The 24,599-nt window shown below is 31.9% G+C and overlaps 1 protein-coding gene across 2 annotated transcripts in view; it reads left to right on the top strand.

The window, feature by feature from the left end:
• Positions 1-24,389, top strand: part of LOC107439363 (uncharacterized) — a 566,421-nt gene extending 542,032 nt beyond the window's left edge. For both annotated transcript variants that reach the window (XM_043046915.2, XM_071183127.1), the window contains 4 exons: positions 7,514-7,662; positions 9,644-10,676; positions 18,374-19,056; positions 20,980-24,389. In XM_043046915.2, coding sequence (XP_042902849.1) covers positions 7,514-7,662; positions 9,644-10,676; positions 18,374-19,056; positions 20,980-21,876 — 2,762 coding nt within the window. In that variant the 3' untranslated portion in view covers positions 21,877-24,389. The remainder of the gene's footprint in view (positions 1-7,513; positions 7,663-9,643; positions 10,677-18,373; positions 19,057-20,979) is intronic.
• Positions 24,390-24,599: the final 210 nt, after the last annotated feature.

Below are 24,599 nucleotides of genomic sequence, written 5' to 3'. Positions count from 1 at the left end.
ATATATATATACACTGGGTAGCAGAACCCCTCTAGCACAGCAACGAGCGATGCAGATCTTCACAGCATTTTTTTCAACTTCAGAATCTTTTTAACGAACGTAACAAGTGGAGAAAAAATTACAGCATAAAAAACCTCTCCCAATGAGGTGATCCCGGGTTCGAATCCCAGCGATGGCAGGTCGATACGAATTCCGCACCCGGCCAACACCTCCTTGAAGAAAAAAGGCCTCAGTAAGGATCAATTTGGTAGTCCGACGTAACGAATATAAACTGCGCAGTGGTGGTTAATACGAAAGATGTAATTATATTTGGACTACTGAAGGATCAAATTTCTTGTTTATGATAACCCGTGCTGAGGCCTTCTCTTTTTTAGGAGGTGTTGACCCGGCTCGCACCGACCACAGTACTGACGTAAAAATATGCTTAGTAGTAGACTTATCATGGGTTAGAGTCCCCTTGCAGTCAGGCTAACCACGGGGAGTTTTCGTGGTTTTCGTCTCCATGCAACGCAAATGTGGGATAGTTTCATTCAAAAAGTCCACCACGAAGACAAATTTCTCCCAATACTTAATTCAGGAGTTCCCTTGTTTTCTGGATTGGATTCAAAATTACAAGACTATGGAGTTGAACATTGGTAGTCGTAAACTCAAAATAGGTTTAGCATTTCAACGGCGGTTATAATTTAGTATTAAAAACTGAGAACAACTTAAAATTAAAGATAAAATGAAAAAAAAATTCTTTAAAAAAGTAGAAAATAGTTTTTTTTCTTTTGTTTTTTTAAAGAAAAAAAATTGACCCCATAAAAAAGACAATTTTCTGGTGGTTGTTTCTTTTTTGTGCAAAGTATCTATAATTATATGGTATTGAATTTTATTTGAGGAAAATTTAACACTTTTGAGCAAATGAGACACCAGCGTCCTTTTTACTTATTTTTTTGACAATCTAATTACAAGCAAAAGAATATTCTTGTATCGTTTAATTAGAAAAAACAGTTTAATTGCTTAAAAAATTTATTAGATTGTCGAAATTATATTTATATGTATTATAATTAATATATTATATTTATGTCGAAATTATATTTACTATATGTATAAACTAAAATATAAATTTCGCAAAAATGGTAGTTGTAAAAAAAAAATGCATTCATATTCAAAAATTTATCAATAATTTATTTTCTTAATTAAAAAAATTACAATGATGAATAACTGTTTCTCTCAGATCTTAATATCTTTGAATTTATCTTTTAAGTGCAAGTTAGAAAAATTATTGTTTCGAAGCGAGCCGTGTTTGAACCTTTAAGGCGAAAAAACATAGGTGTTTTATGCCGTATTTCATAACCATAAATTATTAAAATACGAAATATAATATTTCTCGCTTATTTTGACCTAAATTGTTGTTGTTGTTGTCGTAGGCCATTAAGGGAGAGGGGGTGCGATTGTTCCTATTTTCCAGTGGTGCTATCTTTGGCTAAGAATTCGTCTTTTGCCACACTCATACGTCACACCCGTTTATAGGGCAGACCATCCACAGATCGTAATTTTGGCCTGAAACAGAGCATGATCAATCTCCAATTCAGCATCCCCAGAGGTATAATTTGTTATGGTAACAGGGGGGACTTTGTGACCCGACAGATTAAACGTACACCAGTCACCATTTACCACACGGGGAGTCTTCAGGTCGGCTGGATTCAAACTACCGTTCTTACGAACGAGAATATCGCACCCGGCCAACAAGGCTATCCCATCCTTTTTGACCTAAATTAATACAAAATAATGAAAAAAATGTTTGAAAAATATGTTAAATAAAAATTCTTCATCAAAGAATTAAATATGCACACATGAGACCATGAATTACAATTTTTTTAATTGCTTCTTTTAAAATGAAAATATTTTATTTAGTCATCTACAACCTCGTGATTTATACTTGAATGTATAATACCCTCAGATATCAAATAATACAGTTGTTTAGAAATATTTGATAGTATATCGATATGCATCTTATGCTTTATACAAACATTTAATAAAATATGTAAAATACAAATCAAATGCGGAGAACACTAATCCCAGGCATTATTTTAAAGACGTCTGTCACATTTTTAAATATTCAATACAAAGTCAAAACGTGTGAAAGTTTTAAAGATATTTTAGTCACGAGTTTAGAAAGATTAAAATCTTTATTTCGTCCTCTATATCGAGGCTGTGTCGTTCATAAACGTGATTCCATTTCACGCGTGGAGAATATACTTTTTGAACAATAAGGTTTTCGCCCGAACGGGTTTAATAAATGAACTCCTTTTTTTCAGAATTTATGAACTCAAGATGTCTCGAGTAAAAAAAGTTACTTTTTTTCAAACCTTTATTTACACAACCATTTAAAACAAAAAGTTACGCAATGCCTTACATAGTGTGTATTTTTTCTTTTGTTTATAAACAAACTTTGAAAGGAAATTTGCTTCTCGTTTACTTTATTAATCTAATGGTCAAAATTAGATAATATAAGGATTTCGCTAATAAAAATGATACACACCTGGTAGCGTTCTAAAGTACAGATGTGATAGAAAAGCTACGTCTTCTGGGTTATAAATTAAGGTAAGAGCAGCAAATTAACCTATTCGCATGACAGCATTTAAAGTGAATGTAAAGTCATACTAAGATATAAACGTTCTAAACAGCAATGCGGAGTACAGCTTCTAGTGGCAGAAGGTGAATGTAAAGCGGATATTCATCAGCAAACGTTTGCTGTTTATGGTACTGTCTAAGATAAACAGCTGTAAATTAATGGTATTAATAATGTTTTGGTTAAGAATTGGCAGCAATAGAGAGATTTTATATAAAAATTTGTTCGACGGAAAGCCGCAACGCTAACTTTATTTTCTAACCCTAAGCGGCACTGCTGTTTTTGTAAAAATATTTTGCGCATGCGCTGTGATGCTCAAAAAGCATTAAAGTTAGAGAAAAACGTAACGCAAAATCTATGCAATACTGAGTCTATCAATACACAGATCAAGTAAGCGCATTAAACTCAAATGAATTAATTGCTGCTACGGTTGAAATGATAAGAAATCATCAGACTTAAGACTCATGATACGTACTTAGCACTCTATCTGACATGAGTAAAAGAGTGATGAAATCACTTATTGGCACTAAAAATCGCACTAGTACGTGATGTTCTGCTTTCTTAACTCAACTTTACATTCACTTTAAATGCTCTCATGTGAAATTATTATTCAGTTATCCGGTACACTCCTCTTCCTTTACTAAATAACCCAGAATGAGGGTGCTGTTGTAGTTGTCATCATGCTATGTTTGGACGCTATCCTGCTAGTTTGGATAAAAATCACTTATTACTTAATCTGTAATTTTTCCAAATAATTATTGTTTAACGTAGTTCACATCTTAACGTTTTTAATAAATTTTATTTCAAACTAGCGCTATAATTTTTCAAATCTCATGAAAAAGATAGGGAAAAAAAACCGTCAAGCATGTTTTCGATTAAAAAGATTATTTCGATATAGTTTTCAAAGCAGAAGAATTGTATATTATAGCATGAACTGAAAAATGTTAATTAATTTTAGAAAATTATTTTTGAATAAAATGATGAGGATGTGTTAAAGTTTTTGATATAAAAAAATGACTGATTAAAATAATGATTATTTCTCGCGAACTATTCGACCGATTTTGTTCAAATTTCTATTTCTCCATATAAAATTACATTATTTAAAATTATGTAAAAATCTGTATACCTTACAACTCAAAATGTTTCGACCATTAATAAATAAAAATATAAAAACAATAAATATTTTTTTCATGGAATTTTCTTTGGATAAGCGAATTGTATAATTGCGTGCAAAAATTTTTTCCACTCGCTTAAAAAGTTCTCGAGATATGGCAAAATATGTTTAATAAAAAATTACAATTAAGGGGTCCAAACTTTCGACCGCTCTTCTGACCAAACTTTTAGGACCATATTTCCCGAATTGAGGGAACCTCCTATGTTTTGGGCTGTCAGAAATCATAATACGTCAAAAAAAGCTCGTTTATTCAAAGTACGTTTTGTGTCCGATTTTGTAGCTTAAATTATCGTCTGCTCTAACTAAGTAGCATGTTTGAGATCACCTTCTCAAATCATTAAGATTGAGTCTTAGTACCAGAAAATCCGATCATTAGAGCAAAAGTTATTTAAGTTGTTTCGTTTATTTTTTGCACACTATACAACGTGCTCATAATTCAATACGCATGCAACGTTCACATGAAATACACAAATATTACATATTTTTTTTACAAATATTCTGTGAAATAACTAAGTTTTCAAATAATAAAAAACTATGAATATTTCCATAGAAAAAGTCGAATAAATTTATGAACAACTAGACAAACTCTTAAACCATTTGCGTTCCATACATTCTTCATAAAGCTGAAGTTATATATTCTTTACGAAATAAAAACTTCGAAGAAATATATAGACGTATAAACGTCAAAATATTAGGCAGGTAAATTTATTTAAACGGGGAATAAAAAGTATTTCCAGTTACCTGTTTACATAAGTTGAAATATTTCATGTTACAGATAAACGGACGTGCAACGCATCAAAATCTCACTCAAGCCTCAAGGATACAGAAGGGCATTACGTTATTGGATTGCTCGCCTTGTGTTCGTTATGTCAGTTATTTTATTACCATCGTCCATATAGCATAATACGTTGTGAATAATTACGAAATTCGAGAACCACGCTTAGCATTCTAACGACACCAGGTAGCCTTCGTTTTAATCCCTGGGATTCGGAAAACAATCCTTTATTAAATTTAGATTCCTGCCAAAAGCTTCAAACAGAATCTCTATCACTTTTGAAGCCTAGTTGTTGTGGCAGGTGAAATTTAATATATGCTTTTGTGCTTTTAAACAGTTGAAATCATACCGTTAGTTTTTTTAAAAAAATTAACTTCGTTCTTTGTTCGTCATGGTTAATGCAGGTGAATCTGCTTAAAATGATTTAAATATTTTTACTGGTTTTTTTTTCTCTCCTTTAACTTCGTTCTCTCTCATTCGTGGTTAATGTGAGTAAATCTGCTTAAAATAGTTAAATAAATAGTTTGAGGGTAATATTCGATTCTTAGTTTTTTAATTAACTTCGTTCTTTGTTAGTCAAGGTTAAATGAAGGTGAATATGTTTATCCTTTTGTTAGTTTTTTAAATAAACTTCGTTCATTGTTAGTCGTTCGTTCATTGTTGGAAATCGCTTGAAATAGTTTAAATCCTATTGTTAGTTTTTTTTTAATTAACTTCGTTCTTAGTTAGTCATGGTTGATGCAGAATAATCTGCTTAAAATGGTTTAAATATTTTTCTTAGTTATTTTTTTCTTTTTTAATTAACTTCATTCTCTGTCAATCGTGGTTAATGAGGGTAAAGCTGCTTAAAGTGGTTAAATAAATAGTTTGAGGGTAAATTCTTATTGTTAGTTTTTTACTATAACTGTAATTATTAAGTTTACCAATAATTGTTAAATAAAATTACTGTTTCAAGTTGTCAAACGAAAGGACCAACTATTTTATTGAACTGCGATGCAAAGAGCGAATAAAAATAAACTAATAAAGAAATTCTAAAACATTAATATTATACTTTTTATAAATTATAAAAAAATATTGGGTTAAAGTCAATATCGTATACTTGTGACACTTGTTATAAAAATACCAACTTAAACAGTTTCAAATTACGTTTCTCCTTCTGTGTATGGAAGGAATAGCTGACAACGGCCTTTAAACATTAATTAAACATCAGTGTAGGAAATACCGGACAATGACCCATACATTCATGTCCCTGACGGTTTTTATCCCGTTCTATTCGTTTTTCATTAACATTACAAGGCGATAATTAAAAATGTATGTCTTTCTAATTAAAGAAATCAAAATAAAATATGAACCTACTTATTCCAATAAGAAATTATTTTAGACTAGAGCCGTGGTGGCTCAGGGGATAGAGCGTTCACCTTCCAATGGGGTGATTCCCAGCGATGGCTGGTCGATTCGAATTCCGCACCTGGCTCGCACCTACCACAGTGCTTATTTAAATTATCCTCAGTGGTAGACGGATCATGGGATAGTTCCCTAGCCACCCGACTAACCGTCGGAGGTCTACGGTGTTTTCCTCTCCATGTAACACAAATGCGGGTTAGTTCCATCATAAAGTCTTCCGCGAAGACAAAATGTTTCCCAATACTTGATCCTGGAGTTCCCTTGTCTACTGGATTGGTTTCAGAATTACAAGGCTACAGAGTTGAAAATCGATAGTCGTAAACTCAACACCGGTTATAAAATAAAATAATAATCAGACTAGTTAAAAATATTTTTAAAAAATCATATTCTGCCATTGTACGCTATGTAGAATGTTAAACTTTGTTGGTAATACATAAGTATATTCATTGTAGTGTCTTTTTTATATCATTTTAAGCAAAATAACGAACAATAAATTTCGAGTATTATTTAAGTGTTTGACGTCATTGTGCGAGGCCTTTCTCAACTAGGTTACATAGATTAAACTATAAGAGTACTGAACTTTGCGATTACAGCAACATTAATTTTTGACTGCTTGGAGGGTTTCAAACCTGCTATTTGACGTCATAGCATTCACTCATGACGCAGATTCTCATATATTAATCCTTAAAACAAACATAAATTAAGAGAAGTTTTTCCCCTAAATGAGAAAGTACGTGAAAGTTTGCTAAATTTCGACAATGTATAATAAAAATATTAACTTGTTAAAGTCAGTATAACAGGTATTTAACCATCAACTCAGCATTATCTTAAACAGTTTTGAAAACTGATCTCCATCCTCTGAAAGTGCCATGAATTGCACTTACGAAGCTTGGTATTTATTTCGCTTGGCTTTTGATTGCAATCTTAAAGTGCAAGCTTTGTATCTAAAGTTGAGGACTAAAACCAGGTCTACTTTGCCGAATGGTGTAAACGCATATTTCACATACGTATTTGTATTAAGAGAAATATTTCTCGAAATTTAAAATGAGTGAAGAGAGATCCGGAATTGTTTATATGTAATAGCGTGTTAGAAACTTGTTACTGTGCGGGGATACGTGATGGTCGATAGACAATTTTCTACACGCAGAGCTATCAGAAGATGAAGATTGTTATCGTTAAAAACGTTCTATTTTTAGTAAATTTGAAAAATAGTTTTTTGATTTAGCTAATTTTAAAAGCATTTTAGGGAGGAAAAAAAAGATAAATTCTATCCAAATCTAATAAATTAAAACTCGAGAAAAAATCTAAGGAGGAGAGAGAATGCCTCCTACTATCAGTAAGCAATCAAACTTATTTTGGTGTATTTTCATCCGCCATTTCGATAGTATCTTTGTTTCTTTCTTTTGCTTAAGAAAATTAAAGTGCAGTGATTAAACAACATCTTGCATTGCAGATCAAAATGCGAATGATCCGTAGAAAGTGAACAGCTTGTAAATCAGATAGCGTACGATCAGAATGTTAAAATGAGTTCTTTTTATTTCAGTGCCCAGCTATCATGGTCGTCATTTAGTCCAAGATGTCCCTTGGAATTACTGTCCATCTACTTCTCCGCCGAAGCAAATAGACGGTAACAAGCCGATCATCAGACAAATCGATCTCTCAATACCACCGCCACCCTATATTCCATGCGAGGTGAGTCTTTAATTTTGTACATTTTAACTTATATCAAATAATTCTTTAACCTCTATATCATAAGAGAAAGGTTGCACAAGATCAGAAAAGAACAGAGACTGTTCTGCAGTGAAATTAATGCGCAGAACATATGCACGTGAAAGTGCTTCATGCCTATATTGTCTTATACAAGGACACGCTTTACGTTGTTTAGTGAAAATGTCAAATAATCCACTAAAAGCCTTGATGGCCCAGGGGATGCAGAGTTCACCTTCCAATGAGGTGAACCGGGTTCGAATCCCAGAGAAGACTGGTCGATACGAATTCTGCATCCGGCTTGCACCGACCACAGCGCTGACTTAAAATATCCTCGTGGTAGACAGATCATGGGTTAGAATCCCCTTGCCGTCAGGCTAACCATGGGTGGTTTTCGTGATTTTCCTCTCCATGTAACGCAAATGCGGGTTAGCTCCATCAAAAAGTCCTCCACGAAGGCAAATTTCTTCCAATGCTTGATCCAGGAGTGCCCTTGTCTTTTGGATCGGGTTCAAAATTTCAAGACTACGGAGTTGAACATTAGTAGTCGTAAACCCAAAATTGGGTCGGCTGTTCAATGACGGTTATAAAATAATCCACTAATCATGGGGGGGGGAGGATTTATCAGAGGATTTCCTCTCCGTTAATACTCAATCGAAACAATTTTGATAAATTCTTTTCCCCATTCGTACATGTTTTTTCCCTTCCTTTGCTAAGTACCGAGATGAATTTTCCCCATGCCACCGTAGTTTTCTCTTGTTAGGGGATTGTATCACTTTTAATAAAAATGAGATTGATTGACAATTTTTTCAAAATTTAGTATTTTGCAGGAATGTTCCGATATTTGAAAATTATTAGAATTTAATATTGAATCGCTTTGAAGAAATGTCTCCAAGCACAAAAAAAGGCATTTTAATACTGAATATGTGCTTTCTTAATAAATAAGCTTTCAATTTTAATTATTTTCAAATATTAATATGTAAATAATTTCTCTTAAAATTAATTACGCAAATCCATATAACGTAGATAATGAATAAGGAATTTATAACAACGGACTGAAATATAAATTATCCCTGATCAAAATTTCAGACAATGTTAAAGCTATTTTCAATGAACATAAAAATGAATATTGAACTGAATGCAGATGTTTACGCAATACCCGTGTGTGGTTATATAGCGCCAAACTTGAGGTATAAATTTACGATTTTGTGAATTCTAAGGAGAACAACTGAATTGTGCTGCTATAAGCTATATCTGAGCCGTGGTGGCTCATGGGATAGAGCTCACGCCTCCCAATGAAGTGAGACGGGCTCGAATCCCAGTGATGACTAGAATTCTAATTCCACACCCGGCTTGCATAGACCACAGTGCTGACGTAAAAATATCCTCAATTGATCAATGGATCATGAGTTTAACCGCGGGAGGTTTTCGTGGTCTTCTTCTCTTCATAACGCAAATGTGGATTAGTTCCTTTAAAAAGTCTTCCTTGAAGGCAAATTTCTCCCTACACTTGATTCGGGAGTTCCCTTGTCTTCTGGATTGGGTTCAAAATTACAAGGCTACGGAATTGAACATTAGTAGCCGCATTGAATATTAGCAAACTCAAAAAATTTGGGTCAACTGTTCAACGAGGGTTATAAAATAAAAAATAAAAAAATTTAAAAAAAACTATATAGCCTATATCTGATGTAGAAGCAAAAGATGAAAAAACCCAAATGAAAAAAAGAAAGAAAAGAGTACTTGAGGGTCGTGGTATATATATTCAGTATCAACTTGAAGAATATAAGAGGGGAACATAAAAATAAGAAAGTTTATAAAGTATTATTGTAGTACTATTTCCAGTGTAAATTATAATGTATCTGAGTAATGAATTCATAATAAACTCCTCGATATTTTCGAAATGCCCATGTTTTGTTTTGTTTTATCTTTTTATTCATAATTACAATAGTGCTTTATTTTTAATTAGGAACGTCGACTCTCTCGCAGTAACTCAAGGGACCAATTCAGTATCGCAACTAGCCCAAGTTCCGTTGACCACAACATGAACGAAATGCAAGCATTGGTAGCTTCCATAACCTCCATGCCATCCAGCGTCAACAGCTCCCCAAAAAGCGACGTCCCCCGAAAAGACTCAGACACCAAAGACGCCCAATCGATAGCAGACGTCGATTTCACGTCGGATCAACCAGACCAGGACATCAAAACACTGGACAAGAACCTGCAGGAAGAAAGACCCACATTCCAGAACCTAGGGGACAAAGTGGACGTGGGACCCAAACCACTCTACAACTCTGCTGGAGATATCGACCTGCACAGCGTCATGTCTATAGAGCTGTTGGAAGAAGAGAACGAGATGGACGAAACGTGTGGGGACAACATAATGAAACGAATCGAGATCAAAACACACGACGTCATGAATCGAGTCACAGAGATGAACAAAATAGTGAAAGATGCGCAGCTGTATTTACAAAAGGACAGTTGTGATTCGGAGAGGCAGCAACGCAAAACTGGTGACCTCGGACTGAAGTCGAATGATTCGCTGCTCTTCATTCAGCGTCATCAAACAGGCGAAGAGTATAATAGTGTAGTGACAACCTGCGGCGAATCACTACCATCAGAAAGTGAAGCAGAAAGTACTCCAACTAACAGTCCAACACACGCGACCATGCTGGCTACAGAAGGCCATGACGCGAACTTCAAAAACTTGTGTTCCAGTTTCGGACTGCATAGTCCGCATCTACTCATGTCCTCTTTGCAACAGCAAGAACCTACGGAGGACGTCGAGGAATTGCTAAGACAGTTGCAAACGTCAACGAGTTTGCAATTCGAAGGAGATACTCTGTGTCTTGATCCGGATATTATTGATTTGACTATCATACCACCACCTTCGGACGACGTAGATTTCTGTTGCGTCCCCCCGGATTCTGTGGACAATAACAAATCTTTTCTGGACCAGGAAACAGGTCAACGGAGGGACTTCTATTGTACAGAAAATACTAGTAAGTTATACATTTGGCTTCTTTTTTTACAGTTGAAAATATTATTTTAAAGAACTTTCAAATTAATTGTAAATAATTAACATTTGTTTTTTTACAGAAAATGTGAGATTACAGGCTAATAATGTTTTGCTTAGAAATATATATTAAAAAAGAAGATTTACACTACACTATTCACAATATATCATTTTTAACTAGAATAATCCGTAATGTTGATTGTTTTATGACAAAATTAAATTATATTATATATCATTATAATCTCATACTTAAAAGTAAGCAGCATTAACTTTCTTTTCATTTAGTTTCTAATTAGAAAACTTTTATTTAAAAGAACTATGTTCGAGTAACAGTATAATCAATATAGATAATGTATAGAATAATCATATTCTACATCAGGGGTTTCCAACTGGTGGCCCGGGGGCCGCATCCGGCCAGCGAACTAAAATATATTAGTTGTCATTTTTATGCGGATAATTTTCGCAAAAAGTCTATATGGGTTTAAAATACTTTTCTCGTTAATAAAAGCCTAATTTCTTCGTTTCTGTGAAATTTACCAAAGGTGCAAAGAAATTTATTTCTCAGGTTTTGCATCCAAGAAAATATTAAAATACAAAAATAATCGTGTATGTTGCTCTTTTTTATTTCAGTTTTTTGTGCTTTGTGAATATAGTTTAGCATGTGCTTATCAGATTTTTTCTCGAAGAAATTCTCCGATTTAACTTTTTGAAACCACTCATTTTGGACGAAAATATTTACACACACATTTGTAAATTTTACATTTAAAATGTAAATATCTATTCTCTGGTGGTTGCAGCAGACAAACCTCAATTTTCTCATTGAATATTTTGAGTGCTACTATGTAAGTTTTAATACCAAACTTTTTAAAATTTTATATCTTAACAATTAGATATCTTATTACATTAATTGCTTAATTCATAGGTGCACATCAAAGTTATTGTAGCCCGAATTTTTATTATTTATTTAATATTTTTTAAAATATTATTAATAACAATTAAATATTTTTAAAAATCTACTTCTTATNTGAAGAAATTCTCCTATTCAACTTTTTGAAACCACTGATTTAGGACGAAAATATTTACACACACATTTGTAAATTTTAAATGTAAATATCTATTCTCTGGTGGTTGCAGCAGACAAACCTCAATTTTCTCATTGAATATTTTGAGTGCTACTATGTAAGTTTCAATACCAAACTTTTTAAAATTTTATATCTTAACAATTAGACATCTTATTACATTAATTGCTTAATTCATAGGTGCACATTAAAATTATTGTAGCTCGAATTTTTATTATTTATTTAATATTTTTTAAATATTATTAATAACAATTAAATATTTTTAAAAATATACTTCTTATTTTGATTTGTAATTCAATACTTTTTTTTTTGAACAACTTTTTGTTTTGTAAAAATCTGACAGTAATATTTAATGACCCTTCAAACATAAAAAAGGCCTACATAAAATTTTGATAAAGTTGCGGCCCGCCATTTGATTCGTGTTTTTAATTCTGGCCCCCGGCCTCATGTAAGTTGGAAATCCCTGTTCTACATACATCCCAAATAAATTATTAATGGTAACGACATTAAGGTTATACAACCTGCAACCCAAGTTTCAAATTCACCCTCCCCCGCCTAATATTCAGAAATTTAAAAATAAAGAAAAAAAATAACTAGTGTAAGAAATTTTATAATTATCTTTTAAATTAAACAATAGCGTTTTTTGAAAAAAACGCTGATTTTATAACAATAGAGAAGTCAATTCGAAATGTCAAATAATTTATTTCCTACGACGTTGGGATTTTTCTACTTTTAAAGAAGATTCATTGAACATTAAAAATTTTAAGTAAAAAAAAAATTATACAAATTTTTGACAGAAAATAAAACATTTAAAACTGCGAAAATTTAACTTTTTTGAAAAAGACAAGATGTGCAAAATTTGAAACGATTTTTTTTTTTAAATTGAGAATATTAAACATTTTTAATAAATAATTGTAGTAAATTTTCTTTTCATTTTTAAAATAAAACAACATTTTTACATCAAGAATTAAGTTATTAGGTAATATAAAAACTGTATCATTTCTGCTTCCTATATAAAATAAAATTAAAAAACATTCTGTGCCCAATACTATTTTAATAACATTGGCAATATTTAAACAGATGCGCAGATAATTCTTGTCCATAAAATAAATTAATAAAAAATTTTGTTAGTTTTTTTATTCATTTGTTTTTATAAATCTTATCTGTTGAGTAAAGAATGTATAATATAATCGATTCGTAAACCATTATTTAAATAAATACAAGAGATTTAAACGCAAAGATAAATGATCTACATTTAAAACAAAGAAAACTGTTTACATTGTTGGAAAAAGTGTACTCTCACATTTCTTAGTTTTTATTGCATTTTTGTCAGTGAGTCTTTTTTCGAAAGTGAAATTGTTTTCTCAAATGACATGACGTTTCATGAATACAAACATAGTTTCAGGTCAAACATAGCTGCAGGGAAAAAGACCTAAATTGTTTTATTGTTTACATTCTACAGTCAATTGAATTGAGTTATAAAAAATAAATTATCCCTCTCTTTTTCTCTAAATACTTGTTTATTTAAAACTTAATTTAAGAAAGAAAACGCTTATTTGACAAGGCTTATTTTTGTTAATTTTTTAAATATAAAAGTGCCATTTTGGAATTTAGCAACCATCTTTTTTTTTTTTTTAATTCAACGAGAAATTTAAATTCTAACGCAGTTGTGTTATTTAATCAATATTTTTTTAAAAGCATAACAAACAAAACTCATGAATTTAAGTCTTAACTTTAATAAAACATGTGAACACATTATGGATTTGTTGCATTTTTAGGTATTTTATATTTTATCTTTCACGATTGCGATGTGATGAAGTTTTAATTAAAAAAAATTGCTCGTTTAGAATTGCTTACATTGAAATTTTTGTTTCGTTCGATTTACTAATATTTTAATTTAGTTAATCAAAGAAATATTTGTAATGTTTTTTTTCTTTAATTTTGAAAAGTATTATTTATTTAAGTTAGTCGTTTATAATAGAAACGTGAAAAATGGTGCTCATTTAGAACTAAATCTGTTCTTTTTTTTTCTTTAAAAAATTTATCAACTCAATGAAATTAAAGATAAATTCTTTTTTTTTATTTATATGTTTTCTTTTTCATTGTTTAGTGAAAATCTAATCTCACAAATTGGCTTTTATTTACGCGCAATTTTTGGTAATAATTTTTCGCACTGACATATAACGTTCGCTTCTTTGATCTCAATATTTATCATAATTTTGCTGACTATTAATTGCTTGCAAACAATTTGTTAATGGCTTGCAAACAAATTGTTTTTTTTTCTTCCTATTTTACTTCATCTTTTCCTTTCTAAATTGAAAAGAATAATGTAATTCCATCGACATTTAATAACTTTTTTTTAATCGTTTGAATTTTTCTGAGTATTACTGGTTATTCTCAGTATTCTCGACATTATTATTTATGAGGGGGAAAAAAACAACCATTTTGCTTAATTTCTCTCAGCATCTTACTAGCTTGTTTATCGTGTTAATAATCTGATTAAACTCATATTTAGATAAAATAATTTGTTTCTTTCGTAATAAACACTATATCTTACAACGCAAAAGAAACTTTATTTAAAGCAAATTTTATTTTTAGAAAACTTTAATTTCTTGCATTACTTTTTAAAAAATTTAAAATTTTTGTTAATTTCTAAGGCAGTAGTTAATTTGTTCGACTATTATTAAATAAAATAATAAACATTTACTTAATATATTCTGGATGGAATAATCTTTGGATAAACGAATTTTATAATTGTCTGCAAAATTTTTTAAAATTGCTTAAAAAGTTCTCGAGATATGGTGAAGTACGCAAAAAGTAAAATTAACATTAGGGGGTCCAAACTATGGGGATCATATTTCCCAGATTGCGGCTACCGCCCATATTTTGGGAGTCAAAAAACGGAATTCGTCGAAAAATGATATGTTTATTCAGCGAAAGTACGTTTTTGTGTCTGATTTCGTAACTTAAAATATCGTCTGCACTCATTATTGAGTCTTAGAACTCGGAAATCCGATCATTAAATCAAAAGTCAGAATGGTCCGTTTTTTTAGGGGGAGGGAAACGCACTGTATACTTATGAAAAAAAAAAAATTTTCAATGCATATTAAAAAAATTAACGTCTTCGGAGAAATTTGAGGACACATGTTAGAATTTAGAAACATTTTCGGTACTCAACGAGTTTGAAAGTTTTTGAGGACAATCAATGAAATTCGAGGACTGTTTCACGATTTGAGGACGTCTGGTCATCTCAAATTAAACATTATTTTTTTTTTCCTTTCTTTTTTATAATCTATATTAAAACATTATATGATTGTAACTCGACTTAATGTTTACAACACAACAAAACATTGCCATTGCTACAACACGTACGAAAACATCATTAGCTTCTTTTGTCTTAAATAAGATGCAAACTCAGCTGTTCTTTCTCATCTTGTTTTGAAAAAGTTGAGTTTTTGTTTCCTTTTCCCTCATACTATTTGATCTACATACGTGATATAGCCAGCTAGCATATTTATGAAATTTGCGGAGATGCAGAACTCGGTTGAAACATTCAAAATTGAAATAATCCTTAAAGCCAAACAAAACCCGCCAGCGGAATAAAGACGTGGAAGCCAAACAAAGTCGTCAAAAGAATTGTACTAGAAAGAGAAGAAAAAAAATGGAAAAGATACTTTCTGTCTACAGAATAAAGAATAAGCTCCATTGAATGTGTGCGTGGTGTCACAAATCACTCTTAAGTATTACTGTCACTATTTCTTTCTTTCTTTTTCATTTTCTTTGAAGAAGATCTCTTCCTAATTGGTGGCTCCCCACTTGTTATAGTCCCTAGTCACAGCAGGCAATGTCAGTAAGCCACAAAAAAAAAATTTTTTTGAGCAGAAAAAATAAAACTCGCAGTAAGAAAAGGAATACTCCTCTATGGTTTATTTTCCCCTTTATCGAATTGTAAACTACTATTTCTAACTTAAATGATGGCCAGTATATCTTTTATCTAACTAAATAATAGTTAACATTTAATATTTTTACGGTATGAAACATTTTATTTCAATTTTTAAAAAATGCATATTCTAGGCTGTTGTATGGATGGGTGACTGAATGTAAACAATAAGAATGTTCCTAAAATCGGTATAAATGTAGAAAGTCCCCGGTGTATCCCTCCGCTTATGTTACGTTTACAGCGCGATGTATGAACAAGCTTGAGATTCTAGGAAGTTTTGTGATTTGTGTTTAAATTTACTCGTAATTTTACCATTCATAAGATTTTTCTGTAAATTACAAATTCTAAATGGTGGACTTTTTAGAATTTAGGATAACTATTATCACAGAAGCTATCCTAAAGCGTAAGGTTTGTCATGCTTTAAGTATTATCCTTTCTTTAGCCCATATCTGTTTAAAATATCGTCGTTTGTTATTGGGTAGCATCCAAGCATGTTTGTGTGGAATTATCAGTTTTTCTTTTACCTGTTTAAGCTGTGGGGATGCGATTGTTCCTGTGTCACAGTGGCGCCATCTATGGCCAGGAATTCGACTTCTGCCACGCCATTCATACAACCACAACCCGCTCATAGGGCGGGTCACATACTCACACAAAGGAGAAAGGACATGGAACACACATAGAGGGAGAAAGAAACATCCATGCCTTACCCGGGATTCGAACTTAAGACCTTTCTGATGCAAGGACAGTTCCCTGTCCCCTACACAGGCCGGTCGGCGAATTATCCGTTTTCTGATAAAATTAAACGGATTAAGCTGAAATGAAAGAGCGTGTTATATTGTAAACACTGACGCGCTTTTTCGAACAGAGGTGTAAAAATAAATCGGGAGTTGAACACCGGTTTAACAACAAATAGTAACCCCTAACACCACTTGTGCTTAGCTTTACGCGGTCAACTATGCGTCTATTGTTTCTATCGATAGCGAAATTATACGTAATTCACTTCTATATCGACCTAAAATAACAGTTTCCAATAGCCAAATTTTTGTAATGTTGCCCGTTTTGACAGAATCGCTACTAACAATACTTTTGGTATACCTCATTATACTTACAAAAGATTTTTTTTTTCTATACGTTTCTGTTATTTACAAAGATTTTTCTATTAGATGCTTACATGAATGTTTAAACGGATTCAAAGATTGCAAGTGCGGAATATTTAGCGTATAAGTCAAAATCGATTAAATGCTTCACTTGACGTATCTTTTTCTCCCGTTTTGTGATATGTATTTTTTAAGTTTTTTAGTCAAAGCAATTTGATTGACTTAGGGACTTTATTTCCAATAAAGTGCTCAAGCAAAACCAATAACCCAAGTCAAATAAAGTCAAAACCAATATCTCGAAAAATTAGTATTTACATCACTAAATAACAGAGCTATTGTCGACTACAACTAGTTACCGACCAGCAGGGTCATGGAAGTTCGACACCGACGGCATACTGATGGCAATGTAATAATCATTGCTCGCCGACCATCTTTACTTCTAAGACACGCTGGTACACGCTGTCTGACAACACGCTTCCTTAACGGATCGAACCCTGATCAAACACAACTACTGCTCCTTGCCTTAATCATTTCGTCATAGCGGGTCAGTTATTAAATAATAATAACTTATTTCAGAAGAAAATCTCTATCTTGCCGGATAATATACTGTAAATCTGAACATTGCCTTTGTACTAAGGCAAGGAAATTGATGAGATATGATTGAAATATAAAGAAACCACTTTCATTGTAGAATGATTAAATAAATTATAAAGAATTAGGCAGCATATTTAAAGATCACAAACATGGCTATATTTATAACTTAAATATTATGTTAACAGATCATTAGGCAATCCTTAAAGTTCCGAACCCAGCATTATTCTTTTAAAAAAATAGAAAGCATTTTTTTTGTGGGGGAAAAAAACAAAAACAAGACGGTTAGAGTATAGGTGGGGCCCAACAGTTATCACGTTAAATTCCAATTACCAGTAAATGCGTGCTTACTAACCAACGCTTAGGAACGAAGATTAGGAGAGATCCAAAAATTGGAGAGTTATCGATAAATACTGCAGCCTAAAATAAAACGAAGCCCACGTTATTTACATTGAATTTTAAATAATCTGGGTACAAATTAATCACTAAAAAGACCGTTAGAATTCAATATAACCCTGTGACCGAAACGTTAAATGTGGTAAAAAAAAAAAAATAAAGCAGCTTAAAGAAAATGAAGTTTTAAAAAAAATTTGGATTTCGATGTTAGTTCGGCCGTGACACTGAATTAATAAGTTATGCACTTAAATTGAATAAAAAGTTTATCCGTTACATTGATTGTTGAGAAATGAATATAAAAGTATTTGCATTCGTTTTCTAGAAAATGTGATAAAAATGAAACAATTGACGTAATTTAATTATTTCAAGATTAAGAATAGTTTTAAAAAAATTTAAATTTATGAAATCAAGGAAATTTAAAAGCTAGGAAATGTGCCTGTAATGGCTTTACTATCTTTATCAGTTATCGTGTTTATCTTTTTTTTATTCTATGTATTTGATAGATTTGGAAATAAAACTTTCAATTTTAGAGCAACGCGATTACGATCAATTAAAATTTTAAAATACATTTTCTTTCCAGTCCCCGAGGATCCAGACATGGACGAGAATGGAATCGTCTTTTCAGCATCATCCACCGACACTACTCCAAGTTCATCTCTCACTATCTCTTCTCTCTCATCCAGCAGCGAAACACTCACAGCGGCTGAAGACGATCTATCGGCCTACATCATTCCTCCACCACCCCCAAGCTCCATAGGGATTGTGGAAGAACAAAACCGAGTTCTTGCTCGATTCAGGCAAGCTGCTGAAGAAATCCGTCGTATGATGGCGCACGGAAACGACAACCTTGCTGGATCCAAATATTCTGAAAGCATGAACTCCGTAAGCAAGTTCTGCACCATTCCTCGAAGACATGAAGAAAACCACAGACCTCCCCTGTCATCTCTGTCTTCAATGGTGACACCAGTGAGAGACGGCCGGTCAGCAACTTTCTCGGGTTGTCCTGCAACACCTGAAGAGGCAACTGAAGCAAAAGCAAAGGAGGATCCTGTAAACGGATCCAGTGTGGATTCAGAGACTGGCGTGACATGGAGGCCTCAACCACCTCCAAGGGTGAAAAGAAATTCTATTATTGCTGATACTATGATGGAATCGAGAAAGAATTCGATTAGCAGTCACAATGGAGACTCCAGACGAAGCTCTGCAAATCCTGGAGAACATTTTTCATTGCCAGTTCAAAGAATAAATGAGCAGACTAGTCAGGTAAGAAAACGATACTGTCTAAACGAAACCATACCTTGAATTGTGCATAAATTAATTTCATTATTTATTAGAGATATCTGTAGAGACAAAGAATATTCCAAAAATTACCAACTACAGCAGCGCCATGTGGGCGACCTTTATAACATGGAACATAGTGTACATAAATTTCCTGCACAACAAACCACACTTTTCTATCTCATCTTTTTTTTCTTTAAAATAATTTCCAAACAGGGCAGAATAAAATTGCATCATTAATGCATAGTAATAAATGCCTTTAATAAAAGTTTTTTCATTTTATTGAAGTTTAAAAAGTTAAGAGAAGATTTTGTTACTAAATTAGCAGCACCATATATTAACAAACTATGTAAATTATTTAGGAATATGGTGAATATAATTTCCTGGTTAATTGTCCAAATTTCTTAAGTAAAAAGCAATAAATCGCGGATTTTGAACCCCTCCGCTTTTCATTGGTAAATTTTACAAACCTTCAGTCACTTCTAGGACGCAGTGAAATTGCATCCATAAATACGGCATAATAATAGTGCATCGAATCAAAGCTCGTTCATTTTCAGAAATTCAAAAAATGAAAATTTTGTCCTCTCCTAGTACAAGATTACAGTAGAAATAACGTATCCTTTTTAAAATCATTTGAGAAGAAGCTAGGCAAACCCGTAAAAATACAAACTAAGAAGTTTTGGGAAATGTTCACGTAAAAATTTTAACAATAGACATAATATGGTTATGCACCAAGTTTTTTAAGAAGCATAAAAGTACTACTAAGAGGAAAACAGTGTGGTAGAAAGGTAATCAAGATTTTCTTCTTTTTTTTTAGGTTTAAAAGGGTTTAATATAACCCGTATTATAAACAGAATGTTCCGTAAAGACCGATCGCAATGCACATTTTTAGAATCCTTATAAAATATGAAGTCATAATGCACGTTAGTTGCCCCAAATTAATTGGCGATCGAAATGGGTCATAGGTGGCGTAGAGCAGAACTCTCTACCTATGGTAACACTTCACATGGTTTCACCATTAGCGTGTGGAGAGTCATGGGACAAGGAAGTACGTTAGTTTATGTCTTGATTTTCTAATAAATTAAAAACTTTTAATATAAAAAACTATAAGGAACTGAAAACTACATTGAACATAGTTCTAAAAGAAAGCATTGTGGAAATTTTAAAAAGTATTTTTGACCATTAAATACGAAAATATTAAGAAAGAGGGAAATATAGCAGTGCATTCCTATACAACTGAGAAGAGGAAGGTCAAGACATGGAACCGTTCTTCTCCCTAGATAGATTATTCGAGCGTTATTAAAGTGTGTGGGGGGAGGGTTTTTTTATTATTTTGAAGTGCAATAAACACTACATAAAGTATGAAAAAAACATGGCTGATGCATTGCAGTACCGCTATGGTTTTGATGGTTTTATTTCTTTTGCTTTTTCTGGCCTCAAAAATGGTTGGCCAGAATTAGGAAACTTCAACCTTTTTTTTTTTTTCACTCGTTAATATGAATTTCCGATCCATAAGGTACATAGTTTTTTTTTTACTTGATTTTTAATAGGACTCGCAATCATTATAGAACACCATATTTAAAATAATAAACAAAATATGATAAATATAAATATAATGAATGTTATAAGTTACAAGAATGAAAGCTCTTACAAAACTCTAGTAGTTTAAATCAAACAGTTGAAATTTTAAAATTAGAGCTTTATTATGGTGATTTTTATGAATTCTTAACCAGCCATTAAAATTTTAGATGTAAACTAACGCTAGTAAACTTTTGTTTCGCAAACGAAAAAACCGAATGCATAAAATGATAAATAACTATGCTATAACGATCCTTATACCATATCTTAAAAATATCAAATTTCATTATGTAATTAGAAAAATAAAACTTGTTATTCTTTTTATTACAGAGTGATTCTTCGGGTAATGGACAGTCAGTTTCATCTGGTGGTAGTAACTCTAGTAACTACCAAACACAGTTATCTAATGGGTATCACAATGGACACAAAGTAAACACCCATAATAGTTACCCTGAAAAAACTCACAACGGATCCGAGGAAGACTTCTACGTAAATGGTGATTACAGGGGTTACGAATCGAGTGAGTTTCAACCAAACGTTTCTCAAAGCCAAACAGAACAATGTCACGTGTGTACAAGTGGCAAAAATGGAATTGTCAACGGCTGTGCTTGTAAGAAATTCAACCAATTGTTGAGCTATCACCAGTCATTACCAAGGAAGGTAATGAACACCAAAATAACAGTTGCCAATTGTGAAAATGGCTACCAGAAAGTGAACGGAACGCCTCCCGCTTTCCTCACTGCTCAGCAAGAAATCGCGGACATGATTGAGAATCTGGACCTGACCTGTAGAGCTCGACTGCAGGAATGTGCCGAATGCCTCGCCCGAATACCACCCGACAATTCCAAGCTGGAAAAAGTCCGCGAGACATTGATATACGAATCTAGACAGTTCGTGACTGCCTCTAAACTTTTCGTGAAAAGTATAACAGAATCTTCAGACAAAATGGAGGAGAATCTAACGACCTGTCTAGCTTTGCTCGACAGAATCTTTGCAGTCAGTGAGCTGGTGGTAACAGAAATGACCATTCCATCTCAAATAAACTGCTTAGTAGAAAAGCTAAAAGAAATGGCTTTGGCCTATTCTAGAACAGTGCAAGCTGCAGAATCTGCTGCTGCGGGTGAAATACCGAACTCAAACATGGCTAGCTTGATGCACCAGGCAACATCGCTAGCAACCTCTTTAACAGTACTAATGAGAACATTAAGGACTTTCAGTGGTCCTTGAGATTATTAGTATCTAAGTCATATGAATTGTTTTTTAATTATATTTTATAGTTATGTTTTTTTTTTTACGATCATATCTAAGCGAAGCTATACTTAGGTTACCAAAGGCAGCAAGCTGCTCTGGAATGTAATTTGTACAGAAGAATCTTAGTGTTGCATGAGCTGATTGGTTGTGATGTATCAAAACGTGAAGTCAGTTCTCAGGGTTGTCAAATAAAAATAGTTCATTTAAACGATACAGTTTTGCAGAAACTATACTTAAACACTTTTTTTTTAACCTATAGTATATAAGCCGACAGATAAAAAAAATATTCCAGTTTGCATTTTAGCATCCCTTCCAAATTTGAAACACCATATTCAATGTCTTGTTTACACATTTAGATTAATTCAAAACTGCTTGTTAACTATCATCAATTTCCCACACCACTTGTATAAACCACATAGCCAAAAACTGTAAATCTTATTTAAAAAAACAAAAAATATATAAAATAAAATCTTGTAGTTCAAGAAGTCAGTCGGCATAACTTCTGTATCTCCAAGTTAGTTATCATCCCGTATTAAAATGTACAGCAATATTAAGTTATGAAAACGTTTCTTTTATTTTCATTTTTAAACCAATTTAACCAATTACAATGACTAAACTTCAAAAAAATAATAAATTAGTTTATTTATTTTTTAATTATTCATAAACAATTCACAGTCTTGATTATAATTAAAAAACAGCTATTGTTGTAATTTTACAATTAGGTCAATTTTAATGAATAAACAAGTTTTTCCTAATCTTTAAAACTACGATACATTAATTTATATATCCCAAAACCCATGTTCAATTTCATGTCATATGAATATAACCATTAAGGACCTTTATTTATATGCTACTTATTTGATGACAGGAAAAATTTGTACTACGAGCGATTTTTTTAAACTGAAGATGATCTTAAAATAGATTTATAAATATTTGTAAATATTACTTTTAACTGCAGTATTATGGTCGCACATTTGCTGTTGGAAACTATCATTAGGAGTTATCAATTCCATATTCTTAAGTTACCAAGTTTATGAGCTATCAATTTCATATTCAACTTCAATTGAATATCAATTAAATTTTTACAAGTTACCAATTACACAATTGCTGATTATCAATTATCATTAAATCATCACGAATAAACAATTTAATTAGGATGCATTATCATAAGTTATTATTGAAATAAAAAGTATTTCAAGTAAATAACATGATCGATCAATATTGTTAAAATAACTATCAACTTTCAAATATAAAATGTTAGGCATTACAGCAAATAATAATATTTTAAATATTAGTTATTTCTTTCCATTACTGTAATAATGTAAACAAAGCTATGTGTGATCGCATACAAATGGAAAGCAACTAATCTGCTTTCTTGGACTTGATATAGACAGTAAAAGAATTCAAGACAAAAACAATTACTTTATACATTGTTTTTTTTTTTAATTTAAAAAAATATTGTACATATAACGACATTACTATATATAATATAAAATGAAACACTGGAAGAAAAAAAGGATGTAAGGGCCAAATTGTAAATTTCAAAAAAAATTCTAGAAGATACAGCAAATCCAACTAGAAGTAGGTAAATCAGATCATTTAGAGATTTTCAGACTTTCTTAAAAGTTGCATCTTTAATTAAGGCGACATAAAAAGAAAAGATTTTGATTCGCATCTGATTTTTGGCAGAAATGCTGTCTTTGTATAAAGAAATAGATAAAGAACATTTTATTTTTATGAAAATTTCAAAACTAACCAACCCATCAGATGAAAGCCTTATTTGAATAATAGACAATTCCACATTTGTAAATTTTGAGATACAGCTTTTAAAATTATTGAATATATTGTATTTCCCATCTTGTCTGATCTGCGGGGCAGCAAAAATAGGCTTAAGATGTAACAATTTTAAAAGACGATAGAAATAATTTGAAAGTGTGGCTAACCCTACTTTTTTTTAAAAAGTGGAGTTGGACTACTATTCAAAAAAGGCTTCCGAATATATTAAAAAAAATAAATGAGCTTTCTTGTCTTCATTAGCCCAAACTTAAAATTGTTTCTTTTCAAGACAAATAAGTCCCTTAGTGCTGTCCAGTCGATTTCTAGAGAAACTGACTAACTATCATTTCCAAAACGTATCCAGGTCAGTAGAAAATGTATTTATGTTTTAGAATGCAAATTGTTCATGTTCATGTAATTTGATAAGTGTAAACAAACTTTGTAAATAGCACCAGATGGTTAGCCAATGAGAGAGCTACCACAAATGTTCTTGTACAATACAAATATTTAACTATTAGAAAGTAGCTTAAAAAAAACAAAGATTGAAAAAATGAAAGTTTTTAACATACAGAAAAAATAAAATATATGTTTCTTAGATGTTTGAGTATGTATTTGTGAGATGTTCAAAGATCTATGAAAGTGGAATCTTTTTAATCTGGAATGAAAATGTACGCGTTATGTGTGAATTAAAATAAACTTTTTAAATGTGAAAATGTGTCATTATTCTAATACACCAAAAAGCATGACAATGACTTTAATTGTAGAAGAACCTGTCTAATAAGTGTCGTTTTCTTTATTTAAGAAAAATTCATATTTGCCTGGCATCCCAAAAAAGTAATAAGTTGAAAAGTCAATTAAAAAAATATTTAATACTGTTTTCTGCTTAGAAGAACAGCCATTAATTTTAACCTATTAAAATGCTC

The sequence above is a fragment of the Parasteatoda tepidariorum genome, chromosome 7 (assembly GCF_043381705.1).
Source record: "Parasteatoda tepidariorum isolate YZ-2023 chromosome 7, CAS_Ptep_4.0, whole genome shotgun sequence".
NCBI lineage: Eukaryota > Metazoa > Arthropoda > Arachnida > Araneae > Theridiidae > Parasteatoda > Parasteatoda tepidariorum.
Note: the sequence above shows the minus strand (reverse complement) of the source record. Positions and strands in the feature narration are given on the sequence as shown.